At 37.6% G+C, this 18,261-nt stretch overlaps 1 protein-coding gene and 1 pseudogene across 1 annotated transcript in view; one reads left to right on the top strand and one right to left on the bottom strand.

The window, feature by feature from the left end:
- Positions 1-18,261, top strand: part of LOC114633476 (probable maltase-glucoamylase 2) — a 76,651-nt gene that overhangs the window by 17,943 nt on the left and 40,447 nt on the right. Inside the window, 11 exon segments of the mRNA XM_028782036.1 lie at positions 2,251-2,364; positions 3,118-3,205; positions 6,012-6,129; positions 9,944-10,115; positions 10,681-10,797; positions 12,060-12,214; positions 12,363-12,447; positions 13,358-13,414; positions 14,498-14,622; positions 16,059-16,147; positions 16,887-16,936. Coding sequence (XP_028637869.1) covers positions 2,251-2,364; positions 3,118-3,205; positions 6,012-6,129; positions 9,944-10,115; positions 10,681-10,797; positions 12,060-12,214; positions 12,363-12,447; positions 13,358-13,414; positions 14,498-14,622; positions 16,059-16,147; positions 16,887-16,936 — 1,170 coding nt within the window.
- Positions 14,927-15,397, bottom strand: LOC114633477 (annotated as a pseudogene).

Genomic DNA, 18,261 nt, shown 5'->3' with positions numbered 1-18,261 from the left:
TGATGAATTCAATTAATATACTTCTTATTTTATTCAAGACTCATAGCTCTGCCCAGGCTTGACTCTATAGTGTCAGCTTCAGACACTGGGTAAACTACCAAAAAACTAATTTTTAGGACAGAGGTACTTGTAAGACTGTGTACTTTCAAATGAATCATGTAACTAGCCTTCTATTCCAATTACACATAAGGTTAATCCAGATGACTGAGTTATGTGGAATTTATAAAACTTGGTACTTAATCTCTGAAATTTATGTCGTTTTGTAGTAGTTACAGTTCATGGATTGTTTACTTTGTAAAACTATCATTTGTGGTTTGTAAATTGCCCTTCACTCAGCTCACTTAGCTTTGCTCATTGACTTTGTTCACTCTAATTAGTTTTCCTTGTTGCTTTTATTCTCTATGAAGCTATGCAAAGTTCTTCCTCCAAACCAAGCCTCCTCTTTCACTGTTTATTTTATGGCTATGAATCTCTAAACCACCCCAATAGACCAATTTTAATGTATTAGTAAATATCATGACTATAGTCAAATAAAAATTGTGCTTATCTAAAATTCATCCCCACTGGGTGAGCCATTTTAGTAGAGTACAGTATTTTCATAACTAAGATAATTAATTAGATGACTCATTCCATTGACCAGTGAATAAGAATAATCATTTGTACTAAAACACTTGCAAAGGTAATAGCAGTAGAGGCAAGACGGGGATTGTTGCAAATGGATTGTTAGAACATGTTGGCTTTCTCTCAGTTTATGATGCTCTTCGGCATTCTGTTTCACAACCACTTATTTCCTGGGATGTGAAAATTGCCTCTAGTTATTATTTCGTACCCATCAACTAAAATAAAATTGAAAGCACAACATATTTTAAAAGGGAATTGTAAACTTGTATCTTCTGTATTAAGAATTATTTGCATTTTATAATGACTCTCATTAAAGCTGTTAGATCTCAAAATAAAATAATTATATATGAATATGGAAAATAGACTTGTAAGGAAGAGAGGGGGTTGATAGGGACAGGAAGGAGATGAGTGAGGGAGGAGTCACAAGTGATGAGAATGCTTTTTTTACATGAATGAAAATGTTAAGAAATACAGTTTGAAAAAGAATTCCTTACACCTTAATAAATATAATCATTAAATGATATGAGTATAATATCATCCCAAATTCCAAATCTATAAGTGTATTGAGAAAATTAGCAAGATTGTTGTACTACTGTTTATATTCCAGTAAGTCAAAATTTTAATAATTTGTCTATGTACATACTTTTTGCAATTTGTGGATCATAAAGCCACTGTTTGACAGATGCAGACAAAAATAGAGATAGAGTTAAAGACTTTTGATAGGAGTAAGGGTAGATTTATTCAAGCATTATAAAATGTTTACACACCAAAATCAACATACTATTTATAATGGACTAAAAACAGGTTTATATAATTTTAAGTTAGCAATATATTAAACATAGTTAGTCACCCTCTTGAACTATTTAATATTTGGACTTTCTAGAATGTTAATTTTTAAAAATTTATTATTTGAGAATTTTTATATGAGTAAATGACTGTATGTACATTATACTCCACCTCCTTCTCCAACCTCCAACACTTCCCATGTCCTTCCTTACTTCTCAAATCTATGGCATCTTCTTTAAATATTTTTATTACCTATGTATCCATATACAATTATAATACAACCTGCTGAGTTCAGTTGGTATTGACTTGGTGTTTTTCTAATGTTTAACGATGACCTCTTTGGATTGGATAATCTATTAAAGGGTCATCATGGTGGAAGACCGATTCTTCCTTTCCCATCAAACATTGATTAATTGTCATAACTCTTCATCTAGGAGTGGGGCTTTATGAAGTTGCTCTATATTCATATGTCAATTATTGTTTCCATTGCTCCAGTCTTGTTTAGGTAGCTGTATTGTTTGGACTTCATGGGGGTAGCTTCCTAGTCACATACAGAAGACATTATCTCACATCTTGTAACTGGACTAACACACTGAAAGTTTACATTTTTAAATAGAAAGGGATGGATGGTAGATTTTCAGTTAACCAGTTGGCCTTTCATTTTTTTTTCCTCCTTTGGATCCTTGCATGTATTTTACTGATTGGAGTTTGCTGGCAGAATGACAAATCTGACTCTAAATTATAAGCAGTATGAGGTTTCTGGTAAAAGAAATAGTGGTGTCTAATCAGTGACCAAATGGAACCATCACATATACTGCCACTGCTTTGCTCTTTGTTCTACAGGGTTATGCAGGAGAGTCAGTCTTTCCTGACTTTACGAATCCAGCCTCTATTTCATGGTGGACCCAGCAGGTTACTGAATTTTACAAAAGTCTGGAGTTTGACGGTGTGTGGATTGTAAGTTATCATTCCAGATGCAAACACCCACTGGAAGTGGACATGCCAACATTTCATATGGAGGTTGACCCTGATCCATAATAGTATGATTCTTTTACTCCATGCCAAGTATATACCTGGAAAATTAGGCTCCTAAAACACCATGTTCTTATTCTATGTTTGCTACCTGCTGGTTGTTTCATTTGATAAAGTCCTTTGCTTTTTCAAAGAATTCCATTTTTCTTTATTAACTCATTTTAAACTTAAAAATATAGCTTCATTAAAAGTGACAATGGTATTTATAACATTACTTCATAAAGATGTAATACTAGGGGCTTTGTGGTTTTTATTGTGAAAATAAAACACATTCCTGTGGAATATAAGACAAAGAAAGTAAAAAGAGAAAAATATTATCCTGTCCTTTGTTTTTAGAATACATGCAAGCAGCAACATCAGCAATAAAATCTTTGTAGTTTATAAGGCAAAGATCAGCCCTTGAAATTATTTATCTTAATTAGTAGATTAAATAAACTTACAAAAGTTAAAACATGTTCAATGTCATTTGGAACTGTACAATAACTTCAATACAATTTAACCTAAGTTACTTATTTTTATAAAAATGAAACAGAGGCCAAGGAAAACTGCAGAGGTTATTTAAAATCCTGAAAGCAGCTAAGAGGAGATCCGAATATCCTGATTTCTAGTTATAAGCACTTCCTGTCCAGCTTGCTTTATATTAATGTATTTTCCATATTGTGTGTTTTGTCTCTGAAGGAAATGGATGAACTAGCTACACTTTCGCAGGTCTCCAACGATAACAAGTGCGAGTCAAACAACTTGAACTCTCCTCCCTTCACTCCCAGTAAGTTCTGTTGGCTCTCAGTGCAGAAACTGGACACACTGAAGTGACTTCAGTGACACTCAGCCTGGCCAGGAGCAGTTAGTTTCCCAATCCAATGAGTCTCCAGACATCTGAATTGCTCTCTCACTAAAATCTACATGGTACCCATTGGCCTCAGATCTCTTTTCACATCAAAGGGCAACTTGTGGTTAAAGAATTCATCTGAACCCCCACCCTTTCTTCTCTCTCAGTGGCTCTTCCACACAAGAGTTCTAATTTTTTTTATCCAGATTACTGCATCTGAAGCTCTCAGGCGACTGTGTTTTGGGTTGTGTGAGAAATTTTAAACACTAAGACACAAACTACATATTTAAAATTCATATTCCCTCTTTCTTTCTCTTTCCCTCTATCCCTCTGTCTCTCCCCACTTCTCCCTCCTCCTATTCTTTTTTATTAGCCATAGTTTAAATCACATTTAAAGGAGATTGGCATTAAAGTGACTTGATTTTTTTAATCTTATGTGAATTTTATAATACTCCACGATAAGACTTCATTGAATTAAAGTAAATCTGTAATTTTTCTTTCCTTTTTCCCCTTTTCCTTTCTCTTTTTCTTTTCTCATTAGTAATATGGATTAAACAGCAATTGTTCTTTCAATGTCTCATTTATTGGTCATATTTCAAGTCAAGACTGGTTTTCTTGTCTCCTGGAAAATGTGTGTTTACATGGGACTAAGGTAGCGTGTTAGTTAACTTTTTTTATTTCTGTGGCAAGCTTCCTGGCAAAGACGGTTTCAGGAGTGAAGGGTTTATTCTGGCTAACAGGTAAGAAGAATATAGTGTATCATGGTAGCTGTTCCCATTGTAGCCACTGTAGGAAGGCAGAGAGAGAGAGAGAGAAAGAGAGAGAGAGAGAGAGAGAGAGAAAGAGAGAGAGAGAGAGAGAGAGAGAGAGAGAGAGGAATGCTGTACTCAGCAAGCTTCCAGGTACTCAACTACCCACCCTCAGGTCTGCATTTTCAGTTCAACCTCCCTGGAAGCATCCTCACTCACAAACCTGTGTGTCTCCTACATCTTGGATTCTAAATCCAGTCAAGTCTGTAGCCATACTACCCTGAATGCACTGGATCTGATCTACATCCAGTCAAGTGATGGTTGAAGAGCAACCATCACTGACAGACAGCATAGAATCGTCTATGGTATGAGAAGAGGGAACCCCTACAGTCTCAGTGGATTGACTCTATGATGGTGTGCATTTTGCTCAAGTCATCTTTTAGTGAGGTGTGGTGGCCCCAATCCAAGCTGAGGATCAAAGATCTTGTTTCTTGCATTGTCTCATTCTCCCCTGAGGAAAGCTTTCAGTTCTAGCTTCATGTGTGAAAGGGGGGAAGGCAAAGAGGATCTGATCAGATGGAGTAAGTTTTTTATCTTGCCCATATTTCTTTGCCAGAATCTTGCCTCATAGGCACACATTAACTTCTAAAGAAGTTAATCTTGGTAAAAAGGTCTTGAGCATCAAGAATACTATGAAGCAGATGATCAACAGTCTCTAACAATGTTCTTCTGTTTCTCCAGTCTTTACATAGCCTTGAAACTAAGGTTTAGTTGCTTCTCAGCCCCCTTTGGTTACTGAAGGAGTGCTGATTGTGTGTGTGCGTGCGTGTGTGTGTGTGTGAGAGAGAGAGAGAGAGAGAGAGAGAGAGGAGAAAGGAGAGAGAGAGAGAGAGAGAGAGAGAGAGAGAGAGAGAGAGAGAGAGTTTAAACCACTTAAATGTTTGCAAAGTCTTCTCCATGCTTACCTAACAATTTCATTCTTCTCTGCTTGGTCTGGGTCTCCTACCTCTTTTATTTCCATTCTAGAGCTCTCAGTATTATTCTTGGTAAGTATTTTGGTTTTGTTTTTCTCTATAAAGCCCCACCGAATCACTGTGTGCTTGCTCAGACACACACTTCATTCTGTTCCCTTAGTCATTTGTCATTCATGTGGGACTAGTCACATTCTCTCCTAACTGAGCCACCTCTAATGATTTTACGACCACACACTACATGTTAGCATGACAATGATACAGATGTGACTACCTCTGACCTTAGGAAAATTTTAGTATTCTGCCCACAATTAACATAGTCATGACTCTCACAATCTGCAAGAAATAGAACTTCCTCTACAGCTTATCATCCAGTTAAATTTCCTGCTCCAAATCTTTTTTCAACATGGCTGTTGGGAAAGTTTTAATCTTAATTTGTTCCTTGTTACACCTCTTCCTGGAGTTATACTTCCTAGTAAGGATCTACACAGGGGTAAGATATCAGGTATGCATGCACAGAGAGGAAAAAATGAGTTTATAAAACATGAGACATTTCAGCTTTAAAAAAAGAAAAGTCACACTGTGGATTCTCAAAATTGGGCTTTGTGTGCCCAATCATGAAAATATCTAATGTCACATGACTCCTATCATTTTTAAAAAACTATGGTATAAAAGTGAATATGTCCCTATGCACATCACTCATCCTTTAACATTGTGCATGCAGTTCTCTTAGGTTAAGTATGTGCAGTTAGATAGTAGGTGCTTCGTATTTATTCTCAGATCAATTACCCAGTGCTTCTAGAAGGTTACTCAGATACTTCCACTTACCACCATCCTTTGTGAGTACCAGGGAATCATAGCTGGTTCAATGTAGACCTGATAGAGGAATAGCAAAGAATAACATTTAAAATATGCAAAGGGCTTTGTCAGGGGATTGGTAAAGGTATAATAATGAGGAAAAGGATTAGACGTCTACAGTTGTTTGATGGGAGAATTACCCTGATTGCTGTGTGTTTTCTCTAGGTGTCCTGGATGGCTCTCTGTTGGTAGGAACCCTCTGCATGGACACAGAGTTTTACTCAGGCCTTCACTATGATATCCATAGCCTGTATGGCTACACCATGGCAAGAGCCACAAACGTGTAAGGTTTTGGTTGTCTGTCTAGTTCTAGATTTGGGGAGGTGGTAGGCCGAATGTGGGAGATAGCAAGTAGATGGCATTCTCATGCATAAATATGTTGCTCAAATATTTGTAAGTATAAGAATACAGAAATTGGCATATAGTAGTACTTAAGGTGCATAACATTTGATTTTCTGTGTAAGTTTAATTTTGATTTGTTTATGATTAACGTAAACTGTCATCTCAATGATACTCATGGACAATAAAATGTAAGGCAATTGAAGGCCTCAATGGAAAAAGAGCCATGGTCCCTTTACTGAATGTATGAGGGCCACCACAGAGTTTAGCGAAACAAAACAAAACAAAACAAAACAAAACAAAACAAAACAAAACTAAACTAAACTAAACTAAAAACCCAAAAACCAACCAATCAACCAACCAAACAAACAAAAAAACAAGATGCTAAGTTAAATTTTCATGGAATATACTTTTGCTAAAAAATATTTATTTTTTAAAAAATTCAAGTTTAATTGCATGTCTTACTTTCATCTGACAATATGGTATAACTCAGCCTTCTCCCTTATCTCTTTACTTCTGGATCCTGCCTTTTCAATTCTCTTCTGTGTGTACATATATACACACACACAGACACCCACACACATGTACACTCACACACAAATACTCACACACACACACATACACTTTCACACTCATATACACACATATACACACATACTCACACATACACTCACACACACACATACACACACTCATACACTCACTTACACACACACACACACACATACACACACACAAATACTTTCCACAACCACCAGTACCATGTATTCTAAGGAAACAGACTTGTAAGATAAAACATCTCATCTTTTTTCCACCTTGTGACAAAGGTTTTAGTGATGGATTTTGTGAGTAGAGAATCGGCTTGCCCTTCACTCCACTCACCTCCTTTCATAGATGATAGGAAAATACAATTATACTTGAGAGAGGAAAATTTGGGACTTAACTGAAGACTTTAAATCTTAGATTTGCAGCAGAGATGGGGGCTAACATATCATGAATAGCTGTTGAGAACCTTCTGGGTGTTTAGGAAAAGGCTAGTCTGAGTCTTCCTGGGCTGTTTTCTTCCATTCTGGGGTGAACACCATGGCAGTAGGAGGGCAAGGGACTTTTCTGGACACACCTTCATTTTTTCCTCATTCGACTTTTCTGTATGTCCCGACCACTCAAACTATGGTCCTTTAGTCCTTGAGAGAAGTCTCTCCATAGTATCCTGTACTCACTGTAGCTGTGCCTTCTTGTCTGCATGTTCATTAGTATACGTGGATTTTTTTTACATCTTTTTATCTGCTTTTCTACTGATAAACCATAGTAACTATCCTTGAACTTCTGTCTTTCCACTCTAGGCCAACATATAGGTCATTTATTGCTTACCATGGATGATACTGTAATTTGTTGATTTAAAAAATGTATATATCTACTTGTGCCTCACCTTGATTTTCTGAACACAAACATCCAAAACTGGAGTTGTGGAAATGACTCAGTGGTTAAGAAAGCACACTGCCCTTGCAGAGGACTGTGGTTCATGCAGTCATGTTAAAAATAACTCATAATTACCTGTAACTTAAATTCTAGGGATCCTGGCCTCTAGGGACAATTACATTCACACACATGTGCAAGAAAACACATGAGAGAGAGAGAGAGAGAGAGAGAGAGAGAGAGAGAGAGAGAGAGGAGAGGGAAGGGAAGGAGGGAGGGAGGGAGGGAGGGAGGGAGAGAGAGAGAGAGAGAGAAGACACAGAGACAGTGAGACAGAGACAGATAGACATGCACAGACACACTCATGTAATGTATATGTGTATGTATATGATGTACGTGTATATGTATATGAGGTATGTGTATGTGTATATGTATGTGTATATATCCTTAAGTATCTTCTAGCCTGCTCCCTTTCCAGTGTCTCATGGTGTAGTAAGTGCCAATCACATAGCACTGCTTAATTTTCCTAACTAACCACCACACTCTGTCTGATCATTTTAAATTCTGTGTCTCAGTGAATATCAATGCCATTGTTCACTAGCAGACTCTCAAATGACAACTTTCACATCATCGTTAATATTTTTTCCTGAAAACTTAGAAATCAGCCTTTGATCATTTTGTTTCTGCTTTTGAAATTTTACTATTATCACCTCTTACTCTTTCACAATCACCTTTCACTTAAAGTCCTCACCATCTTCTCATTAATGCCTATTCATTTACCTCCCTCTCTGGCTTTAAACTATCTCTAAATAATCTATTCTCTACCAATTCAAAGTAGGGTTCAGGGGCAGGCGACATCAGCATCAGCATCTCCTGGAAAGATATAAAGTTTAGCATCCTGAGCCTCAAACTGAACACTGGGAACGGAAACGAACTTTTCCCAACATCTCAAAATATATATGCTTTTCCTGTTAGATGCTTGTGTTTGACAGTGAGGGTTGAGACAGAGAGTGACTAAGTCACATGTGTCAGGGAATGTTGAGAAGGAAGAGTTCAGGTTGCTTCACTGCCAGAGTTTCAATGTGATAAAAGTGCTATAAAAGCATAATTGGTTTGGTTAATGTATTCTAGAATATCCTAAAGGCTGTGGTTAATCGTTTAAAGGTAATTATGACTCAGTAAGACCAAAGTGTCTTTCTGACATCCCTGGTCTTGGAAGAACAGGTTAAATTTCTAGAAAACAGTAGAGATAAATGAATCTTGGCCTCTGAGCATGAGGGAGTGTTGGAATTAAAAAGTAAATGTTTGAGCCAACCCCAGTTACTTCCTCACTCCTGAATATTGCCACCCCAAGTCAAAACTTTTCATTCAGTGAGGCCAGTACAGGAGAACTGGAGGCATAGATCCACTGAAGGCTTAACTCAGCCTTAATTGGAAGAATAGTTTAGGAACAGTTGGCAGTGGGCTAGACTGAATGAAATTTATCTCTCTCTGGAATGAAAAAAGGCAGGTTTTCTCAGAGCTTAAGAAATGATCACTAAAAGGACAGACACAGGCAGGGGAGGAAGAGAAATAGAAATATCTCTGAAACAATTTTTTTTCTAAGATGCATGTTCTCTAATCTCGGCTGCATAAAGGCCTTCTTTGGCCTGTAACTTTTCAGCTTCATGTCCAATCCTGTTTCAGTTTCACTTTGTGTCAGCTGAACCCATCTTCCGCTTAATGATGTTTTATGATGCAATAAAGATAATGAAAGTAAAATGTCATGTAGTCTCCACCAAGACACAACCTGAACCTGAACCAGGGTTATTACGTGAAGCAGGATTATAAACCAGGCCACAAACGCCTGAATGAAATGGTGCAAGAAACAAAGCAAAACAAAAAAACTCAAAACCCTGTGGTTACAGAAGATGTGACCACAATCTAACTTACTGTGGCATATGACATATATTGTCCCCCAAAAGAGCCAGAACAAAATCAGATCCAACAAGATGTAGAATTCATTAAAAACAACAACAACAACAAAACAAAAACCCAAAACAAAACCAAAGCCAAAACAAACAACAAACCTGTAACCAGAAGTACAGGAACCAAGAAAATTTTCTTTGCAGGCTGGAACTGATCCATGTTATCTTATACAAGATAGTAAGCCTCACACAGAAGTGAGAAAAAACTCTAAAAAATAGCAAACTTCTTAGCAAATCTAGTTTTCAATATTTGTATTTGTTGTTTTCCATTTGGTTGAAAAACCCATTGCTGTACCTGGCATAAACTGGGATAAACTGGCATGAACTGACAGTGAAAGACTGCCTCACATACAACTGGGCAAAATTATTTTTCAGGGCCCTGGAGGCTGTCTTCTCTCCCAAGAGGACCTTCATCTTATCACGTTCCACTTTTGCTGGGTCTGGCAAGTTTGCTGGTCATTGGCTAGGAAACAATGCAGCCACTTGGGATGATCTCAGATGGTCCATCCCCAGCATCCTTGAGTTTAATCTATTTGGCATACCCCTGGTAAGCCTCATTCCCAAACTTGGTCCCTTGTTACTCTTTCTATTACCATTCTTTCAGGTGTCTGAAAGCCTGAGGAACAGGCCTCATTGTCTACGTTTTGGCAAGATTAATTTCTTTTTTTATTGGATATTTTATTTATTACAAGATCAATTTCTATGTGTGCTGTAAGATGGTTCTGAAGAGAGAATGATAGGAATACTAGCACTGGTGTATCTTCTATACAGTCTCTGTTGCTAGGAGAGAATTACTATGAATCAAATGTATGAGTATAAGAAAAAAAATCCTGTCAGGAGAGGATCCGTTAATTGGTAAGTATGAGATCAGGGACTGAATGATGAGGAAGGGACCTCATTACAGGCTCCCTATCTAGTCAGTTTGCCTAGTATATCCTATAATGACCATCTTCTTGTTTCTCTCATTTGACTGGAGCTTGCTCTGGGATTTTGGGATCTTTTAAGCATTGAATAATATCAGTAAGGGTTCTCTTTTCTTCTCTATATAATCATACAGCTGATGATTGTGCCTTCCTATTAATAATTTGTTTGCATGTGTCTTAATTCTTCAGGTAGGAGCCAACATCTGTGGCTATAAAAACAATGTCACAGAAGAACTCTGCACAAGGTGGATGCAACTTGGAGCATTTTACCCACTCTCCAGGAATCATAATGGTCCTGAGTACAAGGTGAGTTCCTCAAAGAGAAATGGTAGGGCATTCTTGTATAATATCTACTTATTTCCAAAGAGGGGTTGTAGAAAACTCCTATATGCTAGCCATTGCTTCATAAGAATAGGTAAGTTTTCAGTGACATGTCTAAAAGGCAAAGTATACAGGTGAAAATTTGGGAAGAATGGATTTTTATATGTTGAGTCGCTATCAACATATAAATACATATGTCAAAAATACACCCACAAAGATCTAAGAACTTTTGGCATACTGGTTGCAAGGCATGGTGGCAAAGGCCTGTAAATACCTGCACTCAACTAACAGAGGCAGGAGGATTGCTGCAAGTTTTAGGCTAGTTTGGTTTGCATAAGAAGACCAGTTTTAAAGCAAACTAAGTTAGCACCTGTGAGGCCCTAGATTCAATACTACCACCATGACCAACAAAATCTACATTGCTTCAATCATTTGTCATAACTTTATAGATGATGGAACACTGGGAGATCAATTTTATACTAACATAAAATTATTAATATGACTTAATTATATTAATATATGAGGGCCTTGAAGGTAACTAGTGGATAAAATGCTTACTATACAAATATAACAAGCAGATTAAGGAAGATCAGAACCCTGGTAAAAGTTTGGCATGTATGGCAGTAGCCTGTGATTAAAACATTCCAGAGGCAGAGACAGGGAATCCTCAAAATAAGCAGGCTAGATAGACTATCTTGAATTGTTGAGTTTCAACTCAGCAAGAGATCCTGCCTCAATAAATAAGTGTATCTAGGAAGACACTCAACATCAACTTTGCACCTCCATACTCATACTATGTGTGTGTGTGTGTCTGTGTGTGTGTGTCTGTGTGTGTTGGCTAGTTTTATGCCAACTTGACACGAGCTAGAGACATATTGGAAGATACACCTCAATTGAGAAAAAATACCACCACTAGATTGGCCAATGGACAAGATTCTGGTGCAACTTTTGATTGATAATTGATATAGGATGTAAGAAGACCCAGATCACTATGGGTGTTACTACCCTTGGGTCCTAGATGCTATAAGAAGTAAAGTTGAGTGAGTATGAGGAGAAAATAAGAGGAATTTATCCATAAGCTCTGTTTCTTGAGGCATCAATTCCTGCCTCAAGGTTCTTATTTGAGTTCCTGCCTTGACTTCCTTTAATGATGGACTGCGACATGGAACCAAAGAACATGACTGTTCATATGAGAAAACTCTGTATCACAATAGAAATATTCACTAATTGCTTTCATTTTCTTCTAGGACCAGGACCCAGCTGCCTTTGGCCCTAACTCTCTGCTATTGGAATCATCAAGACATTATTTGAACATCCGATATACCTTACTGCCCTATCTCTATACCCTCTTCTACAGAGCTCACACACTGGGAGAGACAGTAGCAAGACCCCTGGTACATGAGTGAGTTTCTAGATCAATGCCTCCCCTTCAGTTCACAAATTATCTTTACATTGTTAGTGTAACAAGGTCCATTAGGACATGCAATGGATGGCTGGTTACTTTTGGAAATTTCACTCACTTGACTCTGAGTGTGCTCTATTTTTTATAGATTCTACCAGGACCCAGCAACGTGGGCTGTGCATGAGCAGTTCTTATGGGGGCCTGGACTCCTCATCACACCTGTGTTGTATGAGGTAGGTTTGTGACTTGAATAATGGGATGGGAAAAATTACAGTTGTCTTTATATTATAGCTTTTTAGCTGACTAATCTAGATGCTGAGTACAATGATTGTGCTTAAGTCTAAATATAAATGAGAACAACTGTGAGTGTTTGGAAAAGAAGAATTCTTGATTCTAATGATGCATCAACCAAAACAGTTACTGTGCTGTAAAATTATCTTTAAATCTGTGTTCTTAGGCACGTGGCCATGCAATGACATGGACTTATGCCTTTGTGTGTGTAGGTCTATGTATGTGTACTGAGCATCTAGATATCTTCTCATCCTGAGGGGTTGGGTTGGGAAGACAGAATAGGTGTGCAAAGGAGTGATGGAGGAAAGTGGAATATAAGAAGACACTAACATGTGCAAGGGTGAGAAGTAAGGTGTTGGGGAAATATTGTTATTATACTGATTTTCTTGTCTAAAATCATTGCTAAGATAACAAGCCAGAAAAAAAGATAACAAAGGCTCTTTGAGCTGGTGATATCTCAATTATATCTAATCAACAAATGACTTTGCTCCCCAGTAGATGTGGTTGGTTTAGTCTACTCTAGACTAATGGACAGTGAAACTCTAAGAATGAAACTCTTTGCTTCAGCAAATGCATGAAAAGAGAAACAAAATGAACATTGTTTCTAGGTATAGCATGTCTTTGAATAAAGTGGCCTTTCTGGGTCCATGTGCTTTACTGTTATAATAGGAGGATCTCTAATGGCTCTTAGGATAATTCAGATAGCCAGGGCAACCATGTGGAGGTGATTTTTAAACTATAAAGAGCTGTGTGTGTGTGTGTGTGTGAGAGAGAGAGAGAAAGAGTACACACACACACACACACACACACACACACGCATGCTAATAGTGTCTACTAACTTTATTTTCTCAGGACAAGGAACAAGTGAAAGCCTATATCCCAGATGCCATCTGGTATGACTATGAGACGGTAAGTGAAGTGTTTTTTAGCAGAGAAAAATCTAAAATAGAAGACTTGGGATTTCAAGATAGGATAACAGAAGGCTTTACAATCAGTTGATTATGGGTAATGTTTTTGAGCTATCTTAGTCCATTTAGGATGGTATAATAAAAACCCTTATACTTCATAATTTATAAACAACAAAACTTTGTTGTCCACAGTTCCTTGAAGGCTATAAAGTCCAAGATCAAGTCCTTCTCAACTTCACCAATGATAGCTTCTCATTGAGCTTTCATGACTCAATCAGTTGTCCAGAGGAATCATTTCTTCATAGTATCACATACAGTATTAGGTTCCAACATATGAACTTTAGAGGGACATTGACATTCATGTCATAGCAGAAGACATTTCTAACATCTGCAGTAGGTTTATAGAATCTCACTGTCTCAGTCATAATTTAACTGCTGAGTTGATAATTGGAACTGACCACTTCATTAACTGTTGTCTGTGAGAACAGACAATTAAAACTCAGTGTTGAAATCCAAGTAAGTCAGTAAACTTTCTGCTATTATAACAAATATCCAAGATAACAAGGTTATAAGGAGAAAGGCTCTTTATATTTTTGCTTTCACTTTTCAAAGCTCTAGGTTTTGGTTCTATTGCTTTTGGCTGGTGGCAGTCTATTTGATGAAAGCATGAGAAGGAATAAGATCTCATCATGAGAAAGTGACAGACAGTCAGAGGAAAAGAACAAGACCTTACAATTCCCACTAAGCATACACTTCTAATAACTCAAAAGCTCATGCTAAGCCCCACCCCTGAAGTTTCTAACAGCTCTCAATACCACTGAGTCAGGGACCAGCCCTTTAACACATAAAACTATAGGGGACAGCCAAGATGCAAACTATAGTACACAGTATGGTGAGGCAGACAAGGTGGTAAGGTTGGTGTCTCAGCTCTGTTCTCTACTACACATATATCATGGGGGAAGTCGCCTCACTTTAGAGATCCCCATCTTTTTGTCTCTAAAGTAAAGTTGACTGGACTAGAGGATCTTTAGGGTTTTTCCTGGCAGCAGTCTCCTATCTGGGCTGTTTTCCTTTTGTTTCGTAGGGACTGGCTATCCAACCGAGGAAACAATTTATAGACATGTCACTACCAGGTGACAAGATAGGACTTCACCTTCGAGGTGGCTACATATTTCCCACCCAGAAGCCAAACACAACCACAGAGGCCAGGTAAACTCCAGTGTCTTGTTACTACTCTGAGGCTCAGTGTGGCTTAATGGGGGAGACAAAGCGAGGACCAAAAGTACACGGGCCAAATGAAATTCCGCTACTGTCAGCAATCTTCTGCATTCAAGATTGGCCCCAAATTGCCTCCAAAAGGATAAACATAGTCTTACTTTCCCACTCATTTTTTTTTTTTAACAGAGCTTGAGTTTATTTGTAAAAACAGCATTGGACACTGGTCATCTGCAAATAGTGTGTGGGTAGGTGTGCCACAGCAGTCCATCTGTCTTCACACTGGCAGGAGCCTTTTCTATGGGGCCTTCACAGGGGCCTGGTCACCATTGGGAGCCTGGGCTGGATATGAAGCCTGAGCCTTAGCTGGAGCTGCGGCCTCTGCCTTGGTTTGAACCTTGGGCTTTGGTTGGCAGATCCTACGACCCTTGGCCATGTAGCTTCGAATTCACTTCCCAAGCTTGGGGTGAGCGATGAAAGCCAGACAGCTGAGTTTGTGGCTGGGGCCCTTTGACATCTTGGGCTTGATGGCCTGAGACTTCACAAGGACCTTGATGGCCTCTGCACGTCCAGTCACTGCCTTTTCATTGTTGGCCTGCATCCTCTTCAGGCCTTTCTTGTTGTGCTTCTTGGCAAAGTGCATGTTCCTCAGGAACTTGGGGTCAAGCCCCTTAAGAGACTCATATATTTTTGATAAGGGTTTCTTGATGCCATTTCTGTGCCATTTGCAGAACTGGTTGTGTGTGATGTGGTTCTTGGACTTGGCCATGTCTGCACAGTAACCCGTGGCTTCCGCAGCGCCTGGGACTGGAAGAGAAAGAGTTCATTTTTTTTTTTTTAAATTTTGTCTATTTGGTAAACTCAATGATAGGAACAGTCTAAATAATCTTCATGAGAATTTCCCTATGGACAGACATTACTTTAAGGTATATCTCCCAATACATGAGAAGAATTTAGTAGAAGGCAATGGCCAATATAGTCTGGAGTTTCAGGGCTCAGATTCTGGAGAATTTCAGTTCAAACTCTGTCCTACATAAGTTAATGTTGGACAGTGTCTCTGTGTTCACACTTGTTATTGATAAACTGGAAAGGATGATGGCCTGATCTTTTCATACCTTTGTGAGGGTTAAGTGAATTAATATGAAGGACAGTATCTGCAGCCCATTCACAGGAGTGCCTGTCACAGGGAGCAATCAGCATTGTTAAAATGATCACAAAGCCACATCATCCCATTGTTGTTCTTACATCTCTCTTTTTTATATCTGCTACTTTTTCACTCCCAGGTTTTCACAAAATGCTAATATCTACTCAATTTCTGGAATAGGCTCTGGAGGATACACTCCTAGGCATCAAGGGGTAGATTGATCAAGGGCCAAATTCATGTTTCTACCTTTGTTCACTGTCTGAGATTTGGAATTGTTTTTCCTTAGCCGGAAGAATCCCTTGGGACTCATCATTGCCTTGGATCATAAGCGAGAAGCAAAGGGCCAACTGTACTGGGACGATGGTGTGTCTAAAGGTATACTTTCCCATTGGTCATAGTGGCAGTTGTTAGTAAAAATTCATCACCAAAGGCTTTGCAATGAGGCACCAAATCCATTATCATGGATATGTTTCAGTATCATAGAAAATTTTAGTAGCCTGGAAAATTAAAACTCATTCTAAGTTCCATTATTTAAGGACTATGAGTTAATATAGACTTCACATGTAAAACTTATATATTTTTGACATGTCCAGGGTATAAAGAGTATTGAATTTGATTCTTTACTGCATATCATCATTAACATTAAGCAATACTTTTTTGTTATTAGCTTAGCAAGACACTCTTTCAGTTACCATTGAGAAAGATACGTGTGATATAGGTCTTTTGTCTTGCATTGTAAAATGTGATATGACTACAACAGAGAAGCTTTTAGGATGACTAGAATTAGAATTTATAAATATTTAGTATCTATTACTACGATGCATGCAAAGCACAGAGAGATGAGTATCCCATAAACATTGACTTTGGCAAGCTCCCAGTCCAAGAAGGTAGAGAACCATAAGGAACTTTAAAATAGTTTAAATGCCAGCAAGTGGAGTCATAGAGTGGCATGAGACTTCAGAGAAAGTGTATTGAGGTTCTACAAAGATTGACAAAAGTGGGCTTTTGGTTGAGCAGAACTGTATACAGAAGAATTCAAATAAGGAGGATGTGATTCCATAATTTCATTGTTTCCCACAGTAACAGCATTTACATATTACTTCATCTCTTTCAGGCTCAGTGTCTGAAAAAAAGTACATTCTCTATGATTTCTCTGTTACATCTGTAAGTACTGTGTTCATAGAACATACATTTCATGTTCCTTAATTCCTTTTGTTTTGAGATTTTGGTGTTCAAATGTGCTTTTATTTCTCTAAAATTCATGCCCAAGTCTTAAATTATGTTATAATGTAAGAGATATTGGACTATCTTCCAGAGTGACTGTCTATTTTATATTTTAACCACTAATATGTAAGTGATGCTGCTTTTCTACATAATTACTTGCATTTAAAGCTTTCAGTGTTTTTCATTTTACCCATTATGTGTGGTATTTTCTTCTGATCTTCACTTGTTTTATTATTTCTTCAATGTCTAATTATATTGAGATCTTTGCATATATCTGTCTTTTTTATATTATCTTGCATGAAATATCACATCTCTGTCTATGTTCTAGCTAGATGTTTTTTGGCATTGGTTAACAGCTCACTTTTAATATCTATACTTAATTAAATATGTGACATACAAATACTTTCTTCTGTATATAGGCATTACTTTTCTTCTTAAAGACTTTTATTCAGCAAATATTGAAATTTGGGTATGCCTAATTTATTATTATTTTCTCTGCTGGCTCCTGCCTTTTGTTGCCATGTCTAAGAACTCTACCTGGCCTTAGAACCTTAGTGTTTTCTGATGTTTAATTTTTTTCCAAAAAAGTTCAAGTGTTGTTATCTATATCAATTATTTTATTTATGATCAATCTTAACTAATTAGGTCAAAGTTCAATTTTTTGCCTATATAGGTCTTAATAGCCCAACACCTTTTTTGAAATAGCTCCCTCCTCCACTATATTGCTTTTGAAATTTTTTCAAATATCACTGGGGCCTTTTTGTATGGAACTGTATTCCTTATACTTAGCAAAATGTGCTGCTACTTTCTCTCAGAGTGCAAGCCCATCTTTTTCTGGGTTTAGTTCAACTTTGCTACCTTTTTAACTCTGTTTCTATAAATAAGTCATTTAATTTATCTATGAATTAGTACCTTCATCTTTTAAAAAAAATGGAGATTTCAACCTCATGGCTTAGGAAGTCATCCAGATGGAATAATATATGCAAGATAATTAGCATAGTGTCTGGTATATATTAAACATTTATGAAATTTAGCTTTTATCATTAACACTAAAACAAAAATGAAAAATTACTGTGGAGCATGTGTACCCCCCCTCTCTCTTTCTCTCTCTGTATATGTGTGTGTGGGGGGGGGTTTGTCTGTGCTACTTGAGTTTTGTATAAGCTTGGGTCTCATTCTTTGCTTTGTAACTACTGAAACTTTCTATAAATTGAAATCATATTTTCTGAGCAAATAAAATCAAAATGATCCACTTAACCAAAAGG

Source organism: Grammomys surdaster, unplaced genomic scaffold, assembly GCF_004785775.1.
Source record: "Grammomys surdaster isolate TR1022 unplaced genomic scaffold, NIH_TR_1.0 681, whole genome shotgun sequence".
NCBI lineage: Eukaryota > Metazoa > Chordata > Mammalia > Rodentia > Muridae > Grammomys > Grammomys surdaster.
The sequence above is the reverse complement of the archived record's forward strand: the minus strand, read 5'-3'. Positions and strand labels throughout refer to the sequence as shown.